General features: G+C 48.6%; 1 protein-coding gene across 1 annotated transcript in view; it reads right to left on the reverse strand.

The window, feature by feature from the left end:
- Positions 1–18,198, reverse strand: part of arhgef10la (Rho guanine nucleotide exchange factor (GEF) 10-like a) — a 45,504-nt gene extending 27,306 nt beyond the window's left edge. Inside the window, 10 exon segments of the mRNA XM_062563892.1 lie at positions 267–344; positions 543–643; positions 1,459–1,567; positions 2,167–2,262; positions 3,254–3,387; positions 3,475–3,561; positions 4,959–5,134; positions 9,601–9,628; positions 10,414–10,632; positions 17,849–18,198. Of these exon segments, the coding sequence (XP_062419876.1) occupies positions 267–344; positions 543–643; positions 1,459–1,567; positions 2,167–2,262; positions 3,254–3,387; positions 3,475–3,561; positions 4,959–5,134; positions 9,601–9,628; positions 10,414–10,627 (1,023 nt within the window). The 5' untranslated portion in view covers positions 10,628–10,632; positions 17,849–18,198.
- Positions 18,199–18,862: the final 664 nt, after the last annotated feature.

Genomic DNA, 18,862 nt, shown 5'->3' on the forward strand with positions numbered 1-18,862 from the left:
ACCTTCCGCGCAATGATGGCGTGCAGTTTTTTTTTTAATTTGATTTGTTCTCTAGACACTGAGTTTAGACTCTGAATAACGACACTGATTTCAAATGAGCACAACGATCATGTCACTCAGAGAGAAAACGGTGGCTCCGTGTGAGAAGAAGTCATCCATTGCTGCTGAATTTCAATTTCAGCGGGTTGTTTTCTGCCCACTAAAAAGTGAATTAAATACATGCATATCAGCGCTCTGCTTTTCACCGTGAAAGCCGTGTGGCTCACCTGCACGATTCTCCTGAGAGATTCCAGGTAGCTGTGCTCGCTCTGAATGATGGAGCCGAGGACGTGGCGTCTGACGACCTGGGCGAGACGACACAGCGGTCACTATATGAATAACCTGTTTATACATCTCCACGTAAAGCATCCTAACACTCAAATACTGTTACTCATTGCAGTAGGAAAACTGTTTCCCTTTCAAATAAACATAAAACACATCTGTGTGTCCTTAATAAAGTCATTATTATCATCATCATGAATTTAAAAAACTGTCACGTGCACCTGGTGGTTGGTCAGCCCCTCCGGCATGGGGCTCAGCTGTGGAGGGGGATGCTTCATTTCTGACACGGCCACATCCAGGTATCCTGCGTCATCCTCCTCCTCTGCACACATCCAGACATAGAATAGAAGAAGAAGGAGAGACACACAGAAGGGTTGAATAGAGAGAGAGAGAGAGAGAGAGAGAGGTGTGTGTGTACCACAGAATAAGATTAAGAAGAAAAGCAGAAAGGCAGCTTTCAGATCTCCCCGGCAGCTGCAGACACATCGAGACCCGCTAAGTTCATTACCTGGAAAATATGGAGACATTCGAGAGTCTCGGAACAAGAGCCGAGAGTCACGGAGAAAGGAGCGAAAGAGAGACAAAGAGGGCCGAGGAAAAAAAAAGACTTTCAAAACAATCCCGCATCTCCGTAGGAGTGTGTCTGCAACAAAAAAAAAAACGATCCAACACATTCTCATTCTCCGCATTGGCACAAAGACATCCGGCAGCCTCAAAAAAGAAAGAAAAAAAAAAAGAAAAAAATCCCCCCTCACACACCCGTAACCATAAAGACGCTCCTACCGTCCCAATTAAAGACTTTGGAATGATGACAGAGGGATTGGTGGAAAGGAGAAATATATATAACGCCGCGCAGGTTTCCCTCGATCAGCACCCAAAAATAGCAGCAGTGGCCCCCTGGCCCTCTTTGTGGCGGCCCGCGGGCCCGTTGGAGGCTCTGTGGTTTATGGGGCTGCTCGATACTCCATTAATGGATGGTAATCTCTCTCTATTGTGTCAGCCGGGGGGCGGGGCTCCTATGACACAACCTGGAGTGCTTTATCCTCGCCTCACTCACACATCCGAAAAACCTCCGCCGGAGCACATGGCCGCCGCTTAAAAAAAGCGCTTTATTTGTTGACTGAATCACTCAATTACCCAGCTGATCTTTCCTCTGCAGGAAGGGAACTTTGCGCATGACGGCGATCTTGGTCTTCTCCAGGCCATCCTTCGTGCCGCTCCTCGCCGCCTTCATGAGCTGCTGAACCTGATCGCAAAGAGCAGACAGAAGGAGAACAAGGTCAAGGAGTACGAGGGAGGGGCCACGTGGGCACTGCCCCCCCCCCGCGCGCGCCGGTCGGCGTGCGGCCTGTAATCGGAGAGGCCACGAGCAGGTCGTTCAGAGGCAACCAGACACCCACCCCCGCCCCGACTCATCCCCCCCCAGGATCAGTAATACACGCGGGGTGGTCGTATTTCACTTAAACGACGCTACTTCCGAAAAGTAGGTCGTTAATTGGGGGAAAGTTGCACTGCTGTTTATGGATGTAAATGCGCAGAATATTATTTAATTATTCATGTGTCCCATAAACGCGACTTGATGTTAAGCCAGGCGGGGGGGAAGAGAGAAAGGGAAGGGGGGGGGGGGGGGGGGGGGGGGGGGGCGCTCAAAGCAAAGGCGCAGTCCAAAGCAAAGACTTGGAAGGATGCTGCAGGGAGTCCGTTAAGCCTTTGAGTCGGCTGTGCATACAACGCGGCGCATTCCGGCTCCGGAGCGCCATCAATCCGACGCCCCACCCCCCCCTCCTCCGGCCGAGGGATCGGCGCTCTGCAGGCGTTTGTTCCCATCCGCCGCTGCAGGTGTACCTTGATGTCAACGTTGTGCCTGCCATAAAGCCTGGTGGCCAGTTCCCGCTTGGTCCTGGCGCAGCGTTCCCTCAGGCGGCACACGTCGGGGGAGCGCTGCAGGTGTTCGAGAGGCGGGGGGGGGGGGGGGGCGCGACCACCAAAAGACAAGGGGCAGGAAGGAAGAAGGGGAGAGGGAAAGGAAGCAAAGTGATCGAGGCAAACACAAGCCGGACATTAGTGGGTTTTAATCACAAGCGCAGAGAGTGAGGGCTTTGCTCAAAGGGGGTCTGAGGCTAATGGACCCTGATTTATAGAAGGATGGGACATTTAGGCATTAAGGGGCAATTATTAAAGAAGCATAGCCAATCACAGGCTTCCCAAGGATCCTCGTAGTAAGTACTGAGACTTCCAGGTTCACTTGGTTAAAACTAATCAGGTGAGGCTGATTAAAAACACGTTTTTTAAGCATGCGCTCCCAACCCCCCCAAACTGCGGGGATTTTTTTATCATCACACCTTCCTCCCTGTAATTACCGGAGCATCTTCTGCTCAGTCCCGAAACAACACCCCGCCTCGCCCTCTTCTAGCACGCCTCCTTTCTCAGAGCGCCGATTTAATTTAGGATTTACTGGGATCACAACGGAATCAAATCCGTACACGGACACCTCCTCCGACGTGTAAAAATATGTAGAGTTAAATCTAAGGTATAAATCTATACATTCATAATGATTCAACTCAGCAGAACAGTTGCCAGTAGGTGGGGCTGCATAAACGGGCCCGTGGACGTGCGCACAGTGCCATCGTGTGGAGGGCTGACTGCGCGCCGCCAGCAGCACGTTGACTTTCATCCCATAATGAAAGTTTAAGGCCCAGACGCTCTGTTATACATTTTTCATGCTCTTCATAGTTTCCTTCCAGTGCGTTACGTTAGTGGAGAACCGGGCCACAGGAGCAGGAGGTGAAATATTCCCTTTGATGACTGTCTAAGCGCTGGAAACCGAGCGGTGCCGCGTATTGGGAGACGTGCGTGTGCGTGTGTGTGTGTGTGTGTGTGTGTGTGTGCGTGTGTGTGTGTGTGTGTGTGAGATGAATGGCGTGCACGCTACCTTGCTGCGCGGCGGCTGCTTGGTCTCGTTATCCGAGTGCTCGTCGTAGCTCTCAAACTCACTGGAGCTCCAGCCGTTGTCCGCGTCCGGCGCCGCGCCGCCGCCGTCTCTCTGCACGTCCTCGTAGATCGTATCTGCAGATCACACCAAGCGCATCAGAAGCTCCTAAACACACACACACACACACACACGCAAGCACAAGCACAAGCACGGATGCTCACCTTCGTCGGGAGAGAGCGGCCCCTCGAACGGGACGTCGTCGTAGATCACCTCCGGAGGCCCCGGCGCCGCGTCGGAGTGAGCAAACGCTGTTTTAAAGAGAGAGAGAGAGAGAGAGAGAGAGAGACTTGAGGTGCACCGAGAGCCTTTCAGTGGAACAGACGACAGCAGCCGGATGGCGGAGACCTTCGGTATTCGGTATTTCAGGTCTTGTTATCGCCTGATCCGGGCTGGTTTGACCGGTTCCGTCGCCGTGATTTCAGCCCGGTTTAGCTCAGTGAGCTCTATTGATTTGGTCTTTAATGCTCACTCCTGAACAGCAGCTTTCAATCAATCTGATCGGAGGGGTGAATTCGGGTCTGTGATTCAAAAATAACTTTGTTCGTCTCCTTGATTTTACCCAAAGAGAATATATATATATATATATATATATCGCTCTTCGGACTGGATTTAAAACAGAGGAGTAAACCACTGGATCCGGGCTCCCAACCCACCAGCGGATCTGCACGAGGACGCGGCCTCCCGGGACAAGAGGGTCCTCTCGTTTGTCTTTTTTCTTTCTCACTTCTATTTGACTTTCCTCTGCAGCGGCACAGTGACAATAAACTCATCCGAGGTTCAAAACGACGCCGCAGGAGATCGAAAAATACAGTTCCAACACCCCGCCCCCTCCTCCTCTTCCCCCCCCCCCCCCCCCCAGCCCCAAAAAAGCAAAGCATTTACAATCTGTGTCAGATAATCACATCAAAGTGCCACATTTGAGGAGTGAAGGGACGTGATTGCTTTAACAAACGGGAAATGCTTCATTCTTCATAATGAGCCATATCAACTACTTGGTCAGAGTGAAACGCTGTCTTTCGATACTTTTACCCCCCCCCCCAAAAAAAACAGATTTAAGATCAACACAAATGGATGTTGCCGCCCTCTGTATTTTAATCATCTACCTTGGAGAGAGGTTTTTGTTTTTGCGTCATGCCGTGAGTCAACACAAACTGTAGCTCCATGTTCCAAAGGGCAGCAGAGGCCCGTGTGGAAGTCTGTCAGAGGAGGGTGACATATACACAGAGATGGAGTGGCGCAGCGTTGGGGGGGGCTCCTTTGCATCTCTGAGCCTCCTCCAGATAACAGCTGCACTGCTGACTGAGTCCAAATCCAAAAGCAATTTTCCCCTCATGGAAATGGCTTCCTATTGATCCTCATCTCTGAACTAATTGGATTCGTGTCATGCCTGTTGTATCCGCGCGCGCACACGCGTGTCTGCGTGCGTGACTTCCTTCAGCTCGCGATCGATGAACCCGCGCGGGATGACCTCGGCCCGGCAGTACGGCGCTCCTCGCCACTTTAGATCAAGGTCAAGCGCTGCAACGGGCCAATAAAACAATGCCACGCTGTATCATTAATAAGCCTGAATCACCCGCGCAAAGCTCAAGTTTGATCCCTGTGGTCAATGAAGCACGTTTCCCTTAAGTAGGACCCAGATGTGTACCTTCACCGGTCGGCCTCTCCACGGCTGGTGTCTCCACGGCTGGTGTCTCCACAGCTGGTGTCTCCACAGCTGGTGTCTCCGCCGCTGGGGTCTCCGCCGCTGGTGTCTCCGCCGGAAGCTCGTGGAGCTCCTCCCCCACACCAGGAGACGAGCTTCTGGGCTCGGCTTCGGACGTCCTGCAAGGAACCCAAACGTCCACTTAAGGGCGCGCACATGTAACGCCGAGTGCCCGTGTGACTCACGAGGAGTGAGTGCACTTCACCGAGAGGAAAGGGGAGGGGTCAAAATCACTCTTTCTTATCCAAGCGTGCACATGCACACTCCCTAAAGTCTGACAGGGCACATCTTGCTGATGTCAAATTGCTTTGTGATATTTTTAGAAGGAACACAGCTGTGGTTTGTCACCTCCAAAAAAAAGAGGAAGTGGAAGTGGGGGTCACGGTTCAGTGGGCTTTTTCTTTTAGTTTTATATATATATAGTGTGCTTTCTTTATTTTTTCTATTGCTTTGGTCAGGAAACGGTTCCACCTGGACAGGACTTCTAGTAGAGCGAAACGGTTAATTATTCAGAATGAAGTCATTATTAACACTTTCTGCCCCCCCCCCCTCGTCGACTCATAACCTGCCCTCTGGCTTTGAAGACTGTGACATCACGGGGGAAAGGTCTTGCTCGCGCAGCTGTCACACGTGTCGATGCTTCCAGGGAGGGAAGGTCCTCCCCCGCACTTGACTGATAAAACGACAGGATGCAGCGTGTGGGAGACACCCCCCCCCCCCCCCCTCCTCCTCCTCCTCCTCATCCTCCTCCGCTAATTAGATCTGTCCCTCTGCCAAATACCTCGGCCTGGATGGAAGCAGACATGAGAAATAGGAGCTGGGCAGACTTTTGTTTTTTTAGTGAAACTATTTTCCTATGAATGAAGGAATAGAGCAAGTAACAGATTAGACGTGATGGAGCTCACTCTGTCTCCTGTCCTCCCGTCCCACAGAGCCACTGACAGCACAGGGACGGGGGAAGTGTGGCCCCGGCTGCATCCCCCCCCCCCCGTCCGCGGGATCGTTCATCTCAATCCAAGGAACGGCAATGATCTCCACCCACACGGCGCCGTGCGTCAACACATTCCTCAACCGCCGACTGATGTCTCGCCGTCAGAAGCGGTTTTGCGCGGGGCCCCGAACGACGGCTCGTCCGCCCCGACCGTTTGTGCATCCACGTCGAGGCGTGAGTGATTTGAGCGCTGCAGCGATCGATCCCAACCCACCCCCTCTCCTCCCCCCCCCCCCCCCTCCTCCTCCTCCTCCTCCTCTCGCAGCTTATCCGCGCCTACAAGGCCCAGTGAGTCGCACAAGCTCAAGGAGGCGAGCAGGAATCATTTCTCAATGCAGATGACATCGCCGCGGGGCCCAGCGCAGCTCAAGGAAGGAGCCGCGTGAATGCAAATCTCACGCTTCCGTCTGCAGCTCCACCCCCCCACCTCTGGAGCATAGCTGTTCATTATAACGGCACAAGCGGACCATACTGATGGAGCTCTATTTGTCCTCGGGTCATGCATCTCCTCCTCCGTAAACAGCGAAGCGTCCTCCCCGCGACGCGCCGCGTATTCCCGCCCGAAGTCGCTCTGCACCCGGCGGACTCTTAATTAGACGGAGTCCGTGGTTCAGGTCTTCTCATTATATCTGATTTGTTTTGGGGTTTTTTTGGTTTGCTCCTGCAGCACATCAGTCTGAGGGTGAAGGGAGGTGAAGGGAGGTGAGGGCGCGCGGCGGGGGGGGGGGGGGTCTGTGAGAAATGTGTTGCTGCAAGCATTAGATGACGGTTCACAAGGGCAAAGGTCGTAAGTTCAGCGAAGGCCTGCGAGAGGGCAAACAGGTGAGCTGGAACAGAATAAAAGTGACTTTGTTGGGGAGAAGCTCTAAAGTTCTACTCTCCGGTTGCCATGGCGTCCTTTGTGTTCGAATCTCTCTCACCGCTTAATGAAAACTATCCGTCAACGCGTAAAAAAAAAAAAAAAAAAGCGATGTGGTGGCATCCAGCTCGTGAACCTCGCCGGAGAGAAACGCCGCCCCGGAGCTCAGCATCGGGCTGTTTGTGCTGTCGCTGCAGTGTTAGCGGAAGAAAGAAAATAAATAAATAAAAACATATTTTCCGCAATAACATTCGCAAAGTAATTTTGGCGATATTATTCCAGAAGCGCTGACAGATGTGGAGGCCGCGCTGACGGTCTGAACACCGTGACAGCGGGAAGTGGAATTGATAGCTCCTCTTATAAAGGCGTAGTATCGACCAAACCAAAGTGGAAATGCGCACTCGGCAGAAATCTCCCCCCCCTTTCAGCAGAGGATAGCTTGAGGAACAGCGTCAGCAGAGGCTTTTTGAGCAGGGCCCCTGCGTGGTTTCATCACGAAGGCCAGGGGGGGGGGGATTTCATCTGAACAAAATACATCTTTAATGAAACCTCACAACCTTTAACCTGCACAGTCTCACTTGTCTCAGGCGTGGTGTCCGCTCGTCAAGCAGTTATTGTTAATGTGCATCCCCTGCTTTACAGATATAAACTTTATTTTGTTGGTTTTATACAAATCCAGAGCCTCGGACCAAGCAAACGGAAGGAGCTTAAGAGGTTCTCCTCCGTGTATCATCTCCAGGGCGGCTGTTCTGTGGCTGCAGGCTAAGAGAAAAGGTCTACTGATCACTCAGCGCAGCATCATCGACTGCGCTCGGGCCCCGTTGAGGAAACCAAGAAACATCCGTGTGTTCATGAGGCCGGGTTGGCCTTTACTGGATGTTCATTGAAAGGCTAACGCAGCATGTGTGTACACTCGGTAGGTCGGTGCGTAGGGCTGCACGTGTTCAAACGGTGTAAGATCTCCTTACGGTATGAAATCCATCAGCAGGCAGCAGATTTTGTTTCTACACGTCATCACAGAGCGGCCGGCAAACAGAAAACACGGAAAAGATCGACACAGGAGGAACAACAGGAGACCAGAGATGCACCAACACCACTTGTGCCCAAGAGAGGAGCTGCGTCTGTTTGGAGGGTTTTGGGTTTTGATAAATCCGCCGTAATTTACGTTAGATCAGAAAACGATTTATTGCAAAGTATGTCGAGCCTCTGGTGGCAACACTAGCAACCAAAACAAGCTAACGTGCTAATGCGCTAACTTACTAACACGCTAACTCGCAGGAATAATGTTATGAATTAATTAATGTGTTTACTTGAAAAAGCAATACCGTGATATACTGGGATTCCGTCAGAATGTTTCTTAATACCGTGATATGGATTTTTGCACCATACCGTGCAGCCTTATCGGTGCGTTAAACTGTCCAGTCGCCGTTCCAGGCTCGGCCAAAAGGTCAAATTTTCGCCTGTCGGGTGTGAGAAATTGGCGTCGCGGCTGGTGCGCTCCCCATCGGTATTCTGAGCAGCTGTTTTCAACAGCTCCGTGCAGCTCAGCAGCTCCCTGCGCGCAGCGGCAGTGTCCAGATCCGTTACATCTGACGTTACATCATCGCGGCGCTGGCGCTTTTGACAGCGAGGGCTCGCGGCCCACGACACGTGGCACGCGCCGACGCTAACGAGAGAAACAAAGTAACTACAACAAGTCAGCTGCGTAGACGTAGAAAGTGACTCGACATTGCACAACATCCCTCCAGTTAGAGACTACAGATGGAGCAGAGGCCTGCTCACACCAGGCGGCGGTAAAAAGTGACACCATGGCAAAGGAAAAGGCCTTCAGTAGAGTTCTACCGCCGTGACAGACGCAGCTTTATTCTGCATCCACAGGGCCGAAGATTTAAAAAAAAAGACTCCATTGTTCCCTTGTGTAGGAGTCTCATTCCCATGGCATTCATTTGAGTTTGAGGCACCGCACGATGAAGATGAACACAACAAACTCAGAGCACATGCAAGCGATATTTGAAAGGATCTGACGTGGACGTGTCCTTACAGACACAGAAGCCGCGTAGGTGAGACCTTTTCAGATGTCCCAGTAGGTAACGCACAGGTGCAACTATTAACATGAATTAAAGCTGCATTTCATCTGGGTGAAATGGCTGTATTATCAACACTAGCTCACTGGCTTATGGGCGAGACTTGATCGAACTCAGCCATCGTATTAGTATTGGTTCCACACGTCTGTCTCTGGCAATTTAAATATTAATTCAAAAACTTTTTGGGGCAACGGAGGCATGGCAGAGATGGCTTACTTAAGCAGTGAACTGTTTTAGAACATGAAAACTTGCTTTTTCCATTAGATGGCTGACTTTTTAAATCAGATTAATTTTGACACTGCGTGACAGAGTATGAGCACAGCTCATCATGTTACACTATGCATCGTCACACATTGTGCATTTTTCGTTCAACCCCCCCCTCCCCACACAGATTGTATCAGCAACATGAGTAAACTTGACATTACCACTTGTCAGTGTTGGTGTGACGTGCCATCTGGCGTCTAAATGTTGTGCAAATAGATGCAGTGTAACAATCAAGAGTGTCTCATGCCCAGCGCGGCGTGTTTGGAGTGCGACGGTATCTCCTGACGTGACGACGTGACACTGATGCGATGGGAGTTTCTCCAACACCCTTCAGTCATTTATTTCCCCCCCCCCCCGATAGTGTAATAGGAATCGAAAGCAACTCACCCGCCGGGTGACTCGTTTACCGGAACGCCTGTCAAAATGAAGAAAAAACAGCGGCCGTGAGACAAAGCGAAAGGAGGCACAAAACACAAATGCAGACGTGTCAGAACTTTAGAAAAATGGCTTTAAAAAACTTTGTGTTTGTAATTACTTATTCCCTCTCCCTCCCTTCACAAAACTAGCAACATCACTGTCAGAAATCAAATCACACCTGCGTACACGTAGGAGTCTGAAATATTTTTCAGAGCAGATGGTACTATAAAGTATGAAACCAAATGATTTCAATCGGTGAGGGAGGTATCTGGGTCCCTTCATCTGGGCGTGTAATTACCGGGGCCTGTTTGGCAGCAATAGCACGGGTAGTACATTTATCATACTTATTTCTGCATAACTTCAACCAATTAAGGGGGGATTTTAACTCTGCTCCGTCCACCTGAGGAGATATTAAAGCTACTCATCAGCTGCGGTCACACAAAGTCACGTTATTTTAACAGTGAACGAGGTGCCCAGCAGGCGGCGGATCGTGGTGAGAGGATGGAGCGCGTGGGTATTAGTTACAGTACACCAACTTCCACCCCTACCCCGTGTCTCTTGTTACAAAAGAGTAAAAACTATTTAAGATAGATGGTATCAAACTTACACACATTTTCTTATCTCCCAATGTGTGACAGAGGCTAAAGAAACAAAAACATATGTTCTACTCTATTTTGCCATTTTCAGCAACCTTATACTTCTGTTCCATTTCGTATTTATTGTACTTGTCCACATTGTCCGACCCAGACCTTTATTGTACAGATATTAAACATGTCGCGTTACCCTCAGCGGGAGCTGGAGCTCCGTCCTTAGCACAGGTGCCCTCCTGTCCAGCAGGAGGCGTTGTTCCGACGGGGTCAGAGGTCATCCCTTCACCCTCCTCCAGAAGCTTCTCGTCCTCCGCACTGTCCTCAAACGAGAACTCTTCCCCTTGCTCCTCGTCCTCCTCCTCGTCCTCGTCCTTTGGTGGTCGCTGTTGAGACACCTCAGCGGACATAATCCCTGTGGAGGAGACACGGCGCACCGGTCAGTTGTTTGTTCTCCATTGAGACCTCCGTGACTCAAACTAATATTCGCCAAGCGCACATATTACACGTGGAATTATATTTTGAGTGAAAGCGGTGGAATTGTTCTCTTTTTGTTGCGTCATCACCTTCAAGTTCAAGTGTGTATGTTTGCTTTTTATTATCTATATCCACGGAGGAAAAACTGAAATACAGCATGTGTCCATGTCTCCCCCCAGAGAGTTTGTAAATTCTCTTACAATGAGTGGACCATAGGCTCAATCATCTTTGTTGTGTATCCAAGAAGAAAGACACATCATATTGTAACAAGTCTGCATTTTATAAGGCTCAAGCAATAACCCCTATCTACTGACCTTCATATGATATGAATTATTTGGATTAAAAGACACAAACAAAGATAAAGGGACTAGCGGATTTAAATGTTCTCTAGTCTCTATCAACATAAGCCTCTTATGGTTGTCCTGTTGTTGTGATTGCTTACACAGTAAAAGTCAATACTAAGACAAAAGCACCAAACCTTGACTTTTGGTAAACATGCCCTGGACAAAGGCACCGAGAGCGCAGAAGCTTTTTTCTTATTTGCACTTTGCTTTCTTCCTGTTAAACACTACGCGCCGTTTCTCTCCTTCACACATTCCGGAGGAGAAAAAAGAAGGATGAGGAGAACCGACCCGGTTCGATTCAATTACTGGTCATTTTACGGTATTTATTTTTGTTGAAGTGATTTTAGAATGTTACGGTTCAGTAATTCTACCTTTGTTTTATAAGGCTGTAAACACTTAAGCTACAGATACATTGTGTAAAGCCTTTCTTTGTCGTCTTTACTTAAATGTGAGTAGATTTACTGTACTGGAATAATCTTTCACAAAAGCCTTTATGAGAAAATGAAAAGGGAATACTTCAGCGCGCCGCTTTGACGGAGCATTTCAAATGGTGCATCATTTTGCTGCGTAAAGGTCGCTTTGAAAAAGGATTGTTTGGATTTGAGTTCCACTTTGAATCAATGGCGTGTTAATCTGTGTTGCTTTTGCCTTGTGTGTAGACACAATGAGCTAAAGTGTGTGGGCAAACAGGACTAGCACAGCTCCGGACCTCAAAGTAAACTGAATTAAACTTTTAACCTGTGTGCTCACAACTTAGCGCACTGAAATTTGAGCAATGTTTTAAAGCAGTTTATTTAAAAATAAAAGTACCGTTAACTCCCACAAAGAGTCCTCAAACAATAAACATGAACTACGGCAGTCAGAAAGATGTGTTGGTTAAATTAAAGAGGCTGATGAGGCTTAGTGGCAGATCAATTAAGATATCCACCCCCACCATGAAAACATGTGCCTGAACATTACAAACATCAATTATCCAGGAGGCTAATTTCATCTGGTCCTATCAAAGAACACCGGACTGACAGCAGACAAGACATTTGAATTGAGTTGATGAAAAATTAATGAAAAGGGGGGAAAGTATTTGCAAACACATAATGCTCTGCAGGGATTTTGAACTCTTGATACTCCCTCGACAAATAGCTGTGTGTGTGTGTGTGTGTGTATGTGTTAATTGTCAGCTGTAATCATGGAAATTCACTTTGTTGACAACATATTATCAAACTAAAACCAAAACCCTCATGCCCCTCAAGGCATCAAATTGCTGCACGCAGTAATTGTTTCACAACTACACCGAGTGGGGATTTTCGGTGACGTTCGAGCAGTTTGTTCCTGATCAAAATGCAAAGCAGATGCCGGGTTCGTTGAGCGGTACACAAACTGCTGCCAATGCTGGAACAGTCTCGGGCCCGAAGGGGAGGTTCGTGGGGCTCCTTTGGGGAAATGACGGCACTGGGCGGGAGGCGGCTGTAAATTCGTTGTCAGGCTCGTTGGATTCAAAGGCTGTCGTGAAGTCATTTAAAGCTCTCATGACATTGCACGCTGCTTGCCGAGGGCTGAATTTCGGGCATGTTTGTTTGCTCCGTGGTTCAGGAGTTGCGGTGACTTTGAATTTAATTTCAGTCCTTTGAGCCTCAAGTTATTTCAATTCAATTGCCTCTCAACGGCCCTCAACATGGTGACATCCAGCATGACGCCGCTAACAGCTAACGGGTCAAACAATGGCGAAAGTGCTAACAGGGTTTACATCAAGGGGTAACGCAAGGGTAGTTTTATCGCGCGCACAGAAATAGCTCATGGCGCTAACAGCTAAAAGGTCACGGGGTGTACCTTGAGGGGTTACGTGAGAGTAGTTTCGTCCCTCACACAGAACTAGGTCACAGCTCACGGCGCTAACAGCTAACAGGGCAAACAATGGCGAAAGTTTCTAACAGAGCTAACAGGGTTTATATCAAGGGGTAACGCGAGGGTAGTTTTAGTCTAGCTCATGCCGCTAACAGCTAACAGATCAGACAATGGCGAAAGAGCTAATGGGGTTTATCTTAAGGGGTAACGTGAGAGTAGTTTCAACCTAATTCTCTGCTCGGGAAGACTTTATTCCACTATGACTTAACAAATCAAATAGTTATCTACTGCTATATTCATGTTCTGAATCCTCAGCTCGTTTTAAACTACCGGAAAGACAGCAGTTCTTCAGAAATCGGCTCTGATGATATGCCATCTCCTCTGCACCACAAACACAGTTCTTTCCAGTCGGCCCACACGTCGGTCGGATCAACAATGACTCTTTTGTGGGGAGAAAAAGTTCTGCTGGGCCTTTGGAAAAAGCTCTGTTTCTACATTCGTTACTGCGGAGCTGATTAGCTCACAGGTCGTTTGGGTCATGGCTGTGCCGTCCATGGCGTGGATCAAGGGGCTGTGGTGGAAAATGGTGGATTTTTGTCACAAGAAAGCAGCATCTTCTTTAAATGGACATTAAAGAAGCCATTAGTGTGAGATGGCCACTGGCACTCTACTTACACACAGATAGAAGTCATTCTTCATCGGAGGCATGCGATGGATTGTCGATTTTATCAAGAGGCTCCCCAGAAAAGAGTTTGGTAAAACTTAACACAATACATGTTTTCACCTAATTAGCAGCAATGGAGCTGGTGCCTTGAATGAAAGTTAAGCTTGTTCGCATTAATATAAAACTAAAAGCCGACAGGTTTGACAGGTAGAGCGACTTTCTTTGAGGAGAGGCGTATTCACAAGTCATTATACGCTCTCCAGCTTAGAGAAATAAAGAGCCCTGAGGGCTATACTCGAGGGAAAAACAAGATGCATCACAGAAAAGAGATGAAACAAACCCCTTTTACACCCTGTTTCTGACCTACATAGAGCCCTGAAAACTTGAGTACCAAATGCGCCAATGAGTGAAGACTTGTTTTACAGCTCCTCACAACGATTCACAGAGTTCCATGTTTGACCGAGCACAGTCTGCTACGTCCACAGACAATGGCAGAGAGCAGCAGCGGGTGGCCACTGAAAAGACAGCGATGGAAAATCCAACAGAAAGTCAGCGGGAGCTCCGCTACCTAAGGCCCCCCCCCTTTTATCCTCGGCGTTGTCAACCAGCGGACCGTTGACAACAACAAACCGTGCCAGGCGGGGGGGGGGGGACGCGCCTGCCTCGGGACGCCGCTTCGTTCATCAGCTTCAAGAGATATGTACGAATGTGTGACTCGGCCACTTCGGGAAACTTTTATGATATTTGTGGATTTCAGGGCTTTGCTCAAACGTTTTGGATTTGACACCACGAACGTTATGAATATTTAAAATGTCACTTTAAAGGAATTTCTTCATTCATGTCACACTACACCAGAGATCTGCCCTTCTTCTGAGATGTGCCCTCTCCTTTGGAAGGCCGCTCCAGTGGTGTCCGTCCACAGCAGTCCACAGTGACCTCCACTTCCCATCACGCATGTGTGCCCACAGCACACCATTCCCAGATGACAATATCCCGAATGTGTAAGCCTGACAATGCATGTGGAAAACATGCATTTTAAATGTCAGTAAAGCTATAAATTAAATAATGTGATCACTGGTGTACTGACATTTCCCTCCAAATTTACAAAAACAATTTGCATTTTATGGTCTAAATGGCTCCAAGCACACTCTACTCTTTTGAATCCGCCCTAATCTTGCAAGGCCAATTCTGAGATGAAGTCAACGGTTTGTGACTAATCTACATGGTGAAATAAATGACTGTTAATGGCTTGTAATCAGACCTCGCTCGTATCCTAAACAGGTCTGTTCTCGCCCTTCCATGAACTTGAAGATGAGCTCATCAGTACATGGCAACATCTGGTGACTCCGTGTAAATTGCTCCTTCCCACACCGTGACAAGAGTGGTTTTGATTTGGATTCATTTCATGTGACCAGTTAGCGCGCTAACATTACCTTGCAAAAACCAACCAGGATTTCACGCAAGCGTTACACTTGTTATGGGTATGCGGGTGTGATTGTGGCTGGTAAACAGTGAAGCAATCAAGCATGCTGTTTTATTCCAGGATATTACAGCCATCTGTGAAGCTGTGAAGGCCTGTATCGCCCACTTCACTCTTTGGAGAGAACGAGTAAATCCCGGGACACAAAGTGAACGCTGAATCTGGGTCCTATGTGCAGTGTCCACCACTTTAAAGTCAACCACAACATTGTGCAAAAAGTGTTATACACAGTAGTTTACTTGTCATTAGGGTACCTTGTGTTGTTGTATTACTGCTATGATTGGCTAATCCATCACGGCTTGAAGGCTGGGACAGAAGAGGGGTGTGGGGGGAATTTGTTTGATAGCTGCTGCCATATTTCTTGACAGCCCGTAGAAATTAATAAAAAGTTACTCAAAGGCCTGCAGGGCAGTTTTGGATTAGGTCCTTGTTAGTCACCTCACATTTCCATAAAAGTGCATAAAAGTGCAACCACCAAAAATAGATATCTACTGCACACGTGCACATTCTGCGCATGGTACTCCGCCAATTGGAATGGTCCAGGTTAAAGTAACAGAAGCAGCGGCAGTCTGGTCTGTTCTGTGTCAAGGTAATCCATTAATAGCTTTAGATGTTTATTCAAGGGTCCTGGAACGGGAAAGGCTAAATGCTAACGTGGCCTACGTTTCGATGGTGTGAAGGCTGTAAAAAATGGTGTTTGTTGCCCAAGAATATGGTGGAGATGATGACTAAGTTTAAAAGCTGCCGCCCTACATGCAAATAGTTAAAACTCCCTGCATGGTACACGCCCGAGGCCTCTCTGACTCAGTTATTCCTGGAGAATCTCTGACTTGAAGCTTCTCCAGAAACAGAAGAACTGTAATGAAACTGTTTCACAGGCTTCGTTGTCCCCATGACAACCGTAGTAACTTTTGTGCAGGAAGTGCAGGAAATTATGGTTTTTTTTCCTGCTGTGTCTCTTTTTCTAAATAACAATCTCAGTGTCAAAGCCTTTACTTTAGACTTAAGTCTATAACTTATTTAGCTCGATTTGGTCTCTTTTGAAGCATGGTTCACAATTTCTGGCCGATGTTCAACTTGTGCACATTATTTAACAACCAAACCGTAAGCATTTTAATCATTTTGACACTCAAAACCAAACATTCCAGAAGGGGGTTTCCTCTGACTGCTGAGCGCCCCCCTCCCAAATGCACCCAGATGTGGCCACACCAGCATCACCACGGGTACAGCGACTCAGGACTACAATCCGGATCTTTGATCTTAACTCTTCGTAGACCTGAAATGTCTGATAAAGAAGCGGCCTCCTTGTTGTCAGCCCTTTGCGACTATCGTGTTCCCACAGCCGGCCGTTCAGTGGATTGTCTGAAGTCCGAGCGTCAGGTAGCGAGACCCCGTTACCTTCATCGGAACAAAAGAGCCATTGCTGCTGCCTTAATGTGCCCGTCACTGGAAATAAACCCCTGAATGACGTTATTCAGCAACTGTCGATAAATACATACTTTAGAATAATTGGCGAAACTAGTCTGCGTTCAATATTAAGTTTTGATTACTCATCAAAACCGGTTGAGCTGAGTTGCTTTGGTCTTGAACTAAAAGGTGAAGTTTGTTTGACAGAAGCGGAGTCGAGGTGGTTGGGTTCACTAAGAGCAACGCAGTTTGGGCCCAATGGGAAACGAGTTTCCCCACAACACAAAACAGGATTGTACCTGCAGCCAAATGAACTACTTTTGTTTCCCAACCCTTGAGATGTACGAACCGTTGTATCAGGATCGACGTTGGAGCGTCAAAACACTGCGGGTCGCCCCCCCCCCCCTCCAGTGAGTTAATCATCCAACCGTCCCAAAGGGATGTAGTCAGTGTGTAATGCAGTACACCTTCTAAACATTTGACGGGCGTGTCGCCACTATCAAATGACTGATTGTGTTTTCAAAGAACCGCAACCTTGTATGTGTTTATTTGACTGGGTGAGTGTGAACGTGTGAATGTGTGGCTTTGAAAGGGAAGCCTTTGTGGGAAGGCCTTGCATGAATGGATTGTTCATGTCCGTTCCAAGCGCTAGAACCGTGAGTGAGGAGAAAGTCTGATACAGTGAGTAAAAAGAGCTTCTTCATAAAAAAAGGGGGGGGGTCCACATCCGGCAGAAACAGTGCCCCAGCTTAAAATGCAAATGACTTGGTCAGAGGTCGCTTAGCTTCCCCCTCACCCCTCTCCATTCTGCTCTGGGTACAAGGCAGCGTGACATCCATCCTGGGAGGGGCTATTGTACTCCGGGGGGAAAGCGACCGTTAAGGGGCCGGCGTGGGCCAGGGAATCTCCTTCACTGCCCCCCACCACCACCCAGGCTGTGGGAGCGCTGCGGCGGTGCTGCTGAAAGAAACAGCCGGGTCTTGGCATGAGCCGCCAATCACCGGCTCATCCCTCCTGGTGCCTGTCTCCCAGGCACCGAAGCTACCACAAGAAGGCCCCCGCTCTCTCTCTCTCTCTCTCTCTCTCTCTCTCTGAGGCCGGCTCGGGTTTAATCGTCCATGATGGCGAGTGCTCTGCCAAAGACAAAAGGGCCAAAAGGGTATCAGCCGGTCCCGTCCTCACCTTCTCCTCCTCCTCCACCACGTGCCCTCGTCCTCCCCCTCCTGGAGCTATCGGACTGAGACAGAGAGGCACACACCAGCATCCCCCCCCCCCTCCCACCGACTGCCCTCCATCACAAAGCTGCTGCCTTTGCAACATGCTAGCCCAGCTGAGAGTGAGGAGGGAGGGAGAGAGAGGAGGGACAGAAGGAAGGGAGGGAAAGTGGTTAGAAGGGACAACAGATATGCACGCCTCTCACCTCCTCGGCTTCAGCAGCGGGTCCCTCCCTGGAAGCTTCAGGCTCTCCGGTGGCCCTTTAATCCCGGGAGCCTCCCATGAACACAGTCCTTCAGCAGGCCGGTCCAGTCATGTTTACGGGTTCCTTCGAATCAGATTGGAATTCTCCTCTGCTATTTACTTTCCCACAACTTCTTCCCTGAAGCCGTGAGCACTAGCAGCTCTGGATGAGGCAACTCTCTCAGCTCCCTCCCCTTTCTCTCTCTCTCTTTCTGTTTTAGATGGATCCTTTACCCCCCCCATTCAGCCCCTCCAGTCTCATTCTGTCCTTTCTTTGGTAGTTCTCCCTCCTCCCACTCTCCAGACCCCCGCTGCTGCTCAGACAGCAACGCGATGCAGGCGGAGGGCGGGCACACGCAGCCGGCCAATGGCAGAGGGAGGAAGTCAAGCAAGCGGCCAATGGAAAACCTCCGGGGGGCCGTCGTTGAACCAATCAGGGGAGCGAGTCAGAACAAGGGGGCTGGACTAAGGGGAATTAGGGGCGATGCTTTGTCGGAGCACTTCCGTGTGGGTTTGAGGTTGAATGTTCTCACTGGTGTTGTGTTTTCTCATTCATGACAGATCTTTTGAAAAGTTAAGGAGAAAAAGCAAATCATTTGAATCAGAACATGTGACACATATGATTAAACCTATAAAATAAAAATACATCTTATATTACTATAATCTTTATTTAAACAGGAAGTTATGTGTGCACCCTAAAATGAAATAATTTTATTGTGGGATGTCCTGAAAAAACCAAAAACACATGGCACAATATTCTATCAAAACGAAGTGAGGGCCGTGTTCATTTGTTTCTTCACATACAAATTATTCTACATAAATGATAATATCATATTGTAAGTAATGTTAAGAAAAACACTAATGTCAGCTCTCAAGAAATGGAATATCAGCCTTGGTATAACAAATAAAATAATATATAAATAAATAAATAAATGTAAAAGCAGTTCATGACATCATCAGTTTAACTGTTATTATG

The sequence above is a fragment of the Pungitius pungitius genome, chromosome 8 (genome assembly GCF_949316345.1).
Source record: "Pungitius pungitius chromosome 8, fPunPun2.1, whole genome shotgun sequence".
In the NCBI taxonomy this organism is placed as follows: Eukaryota; Metazoa; Chordata; class Actinopteri; order Perciformes; family Gasterosteidae; genus Pungitius; species Pungitius pungitius.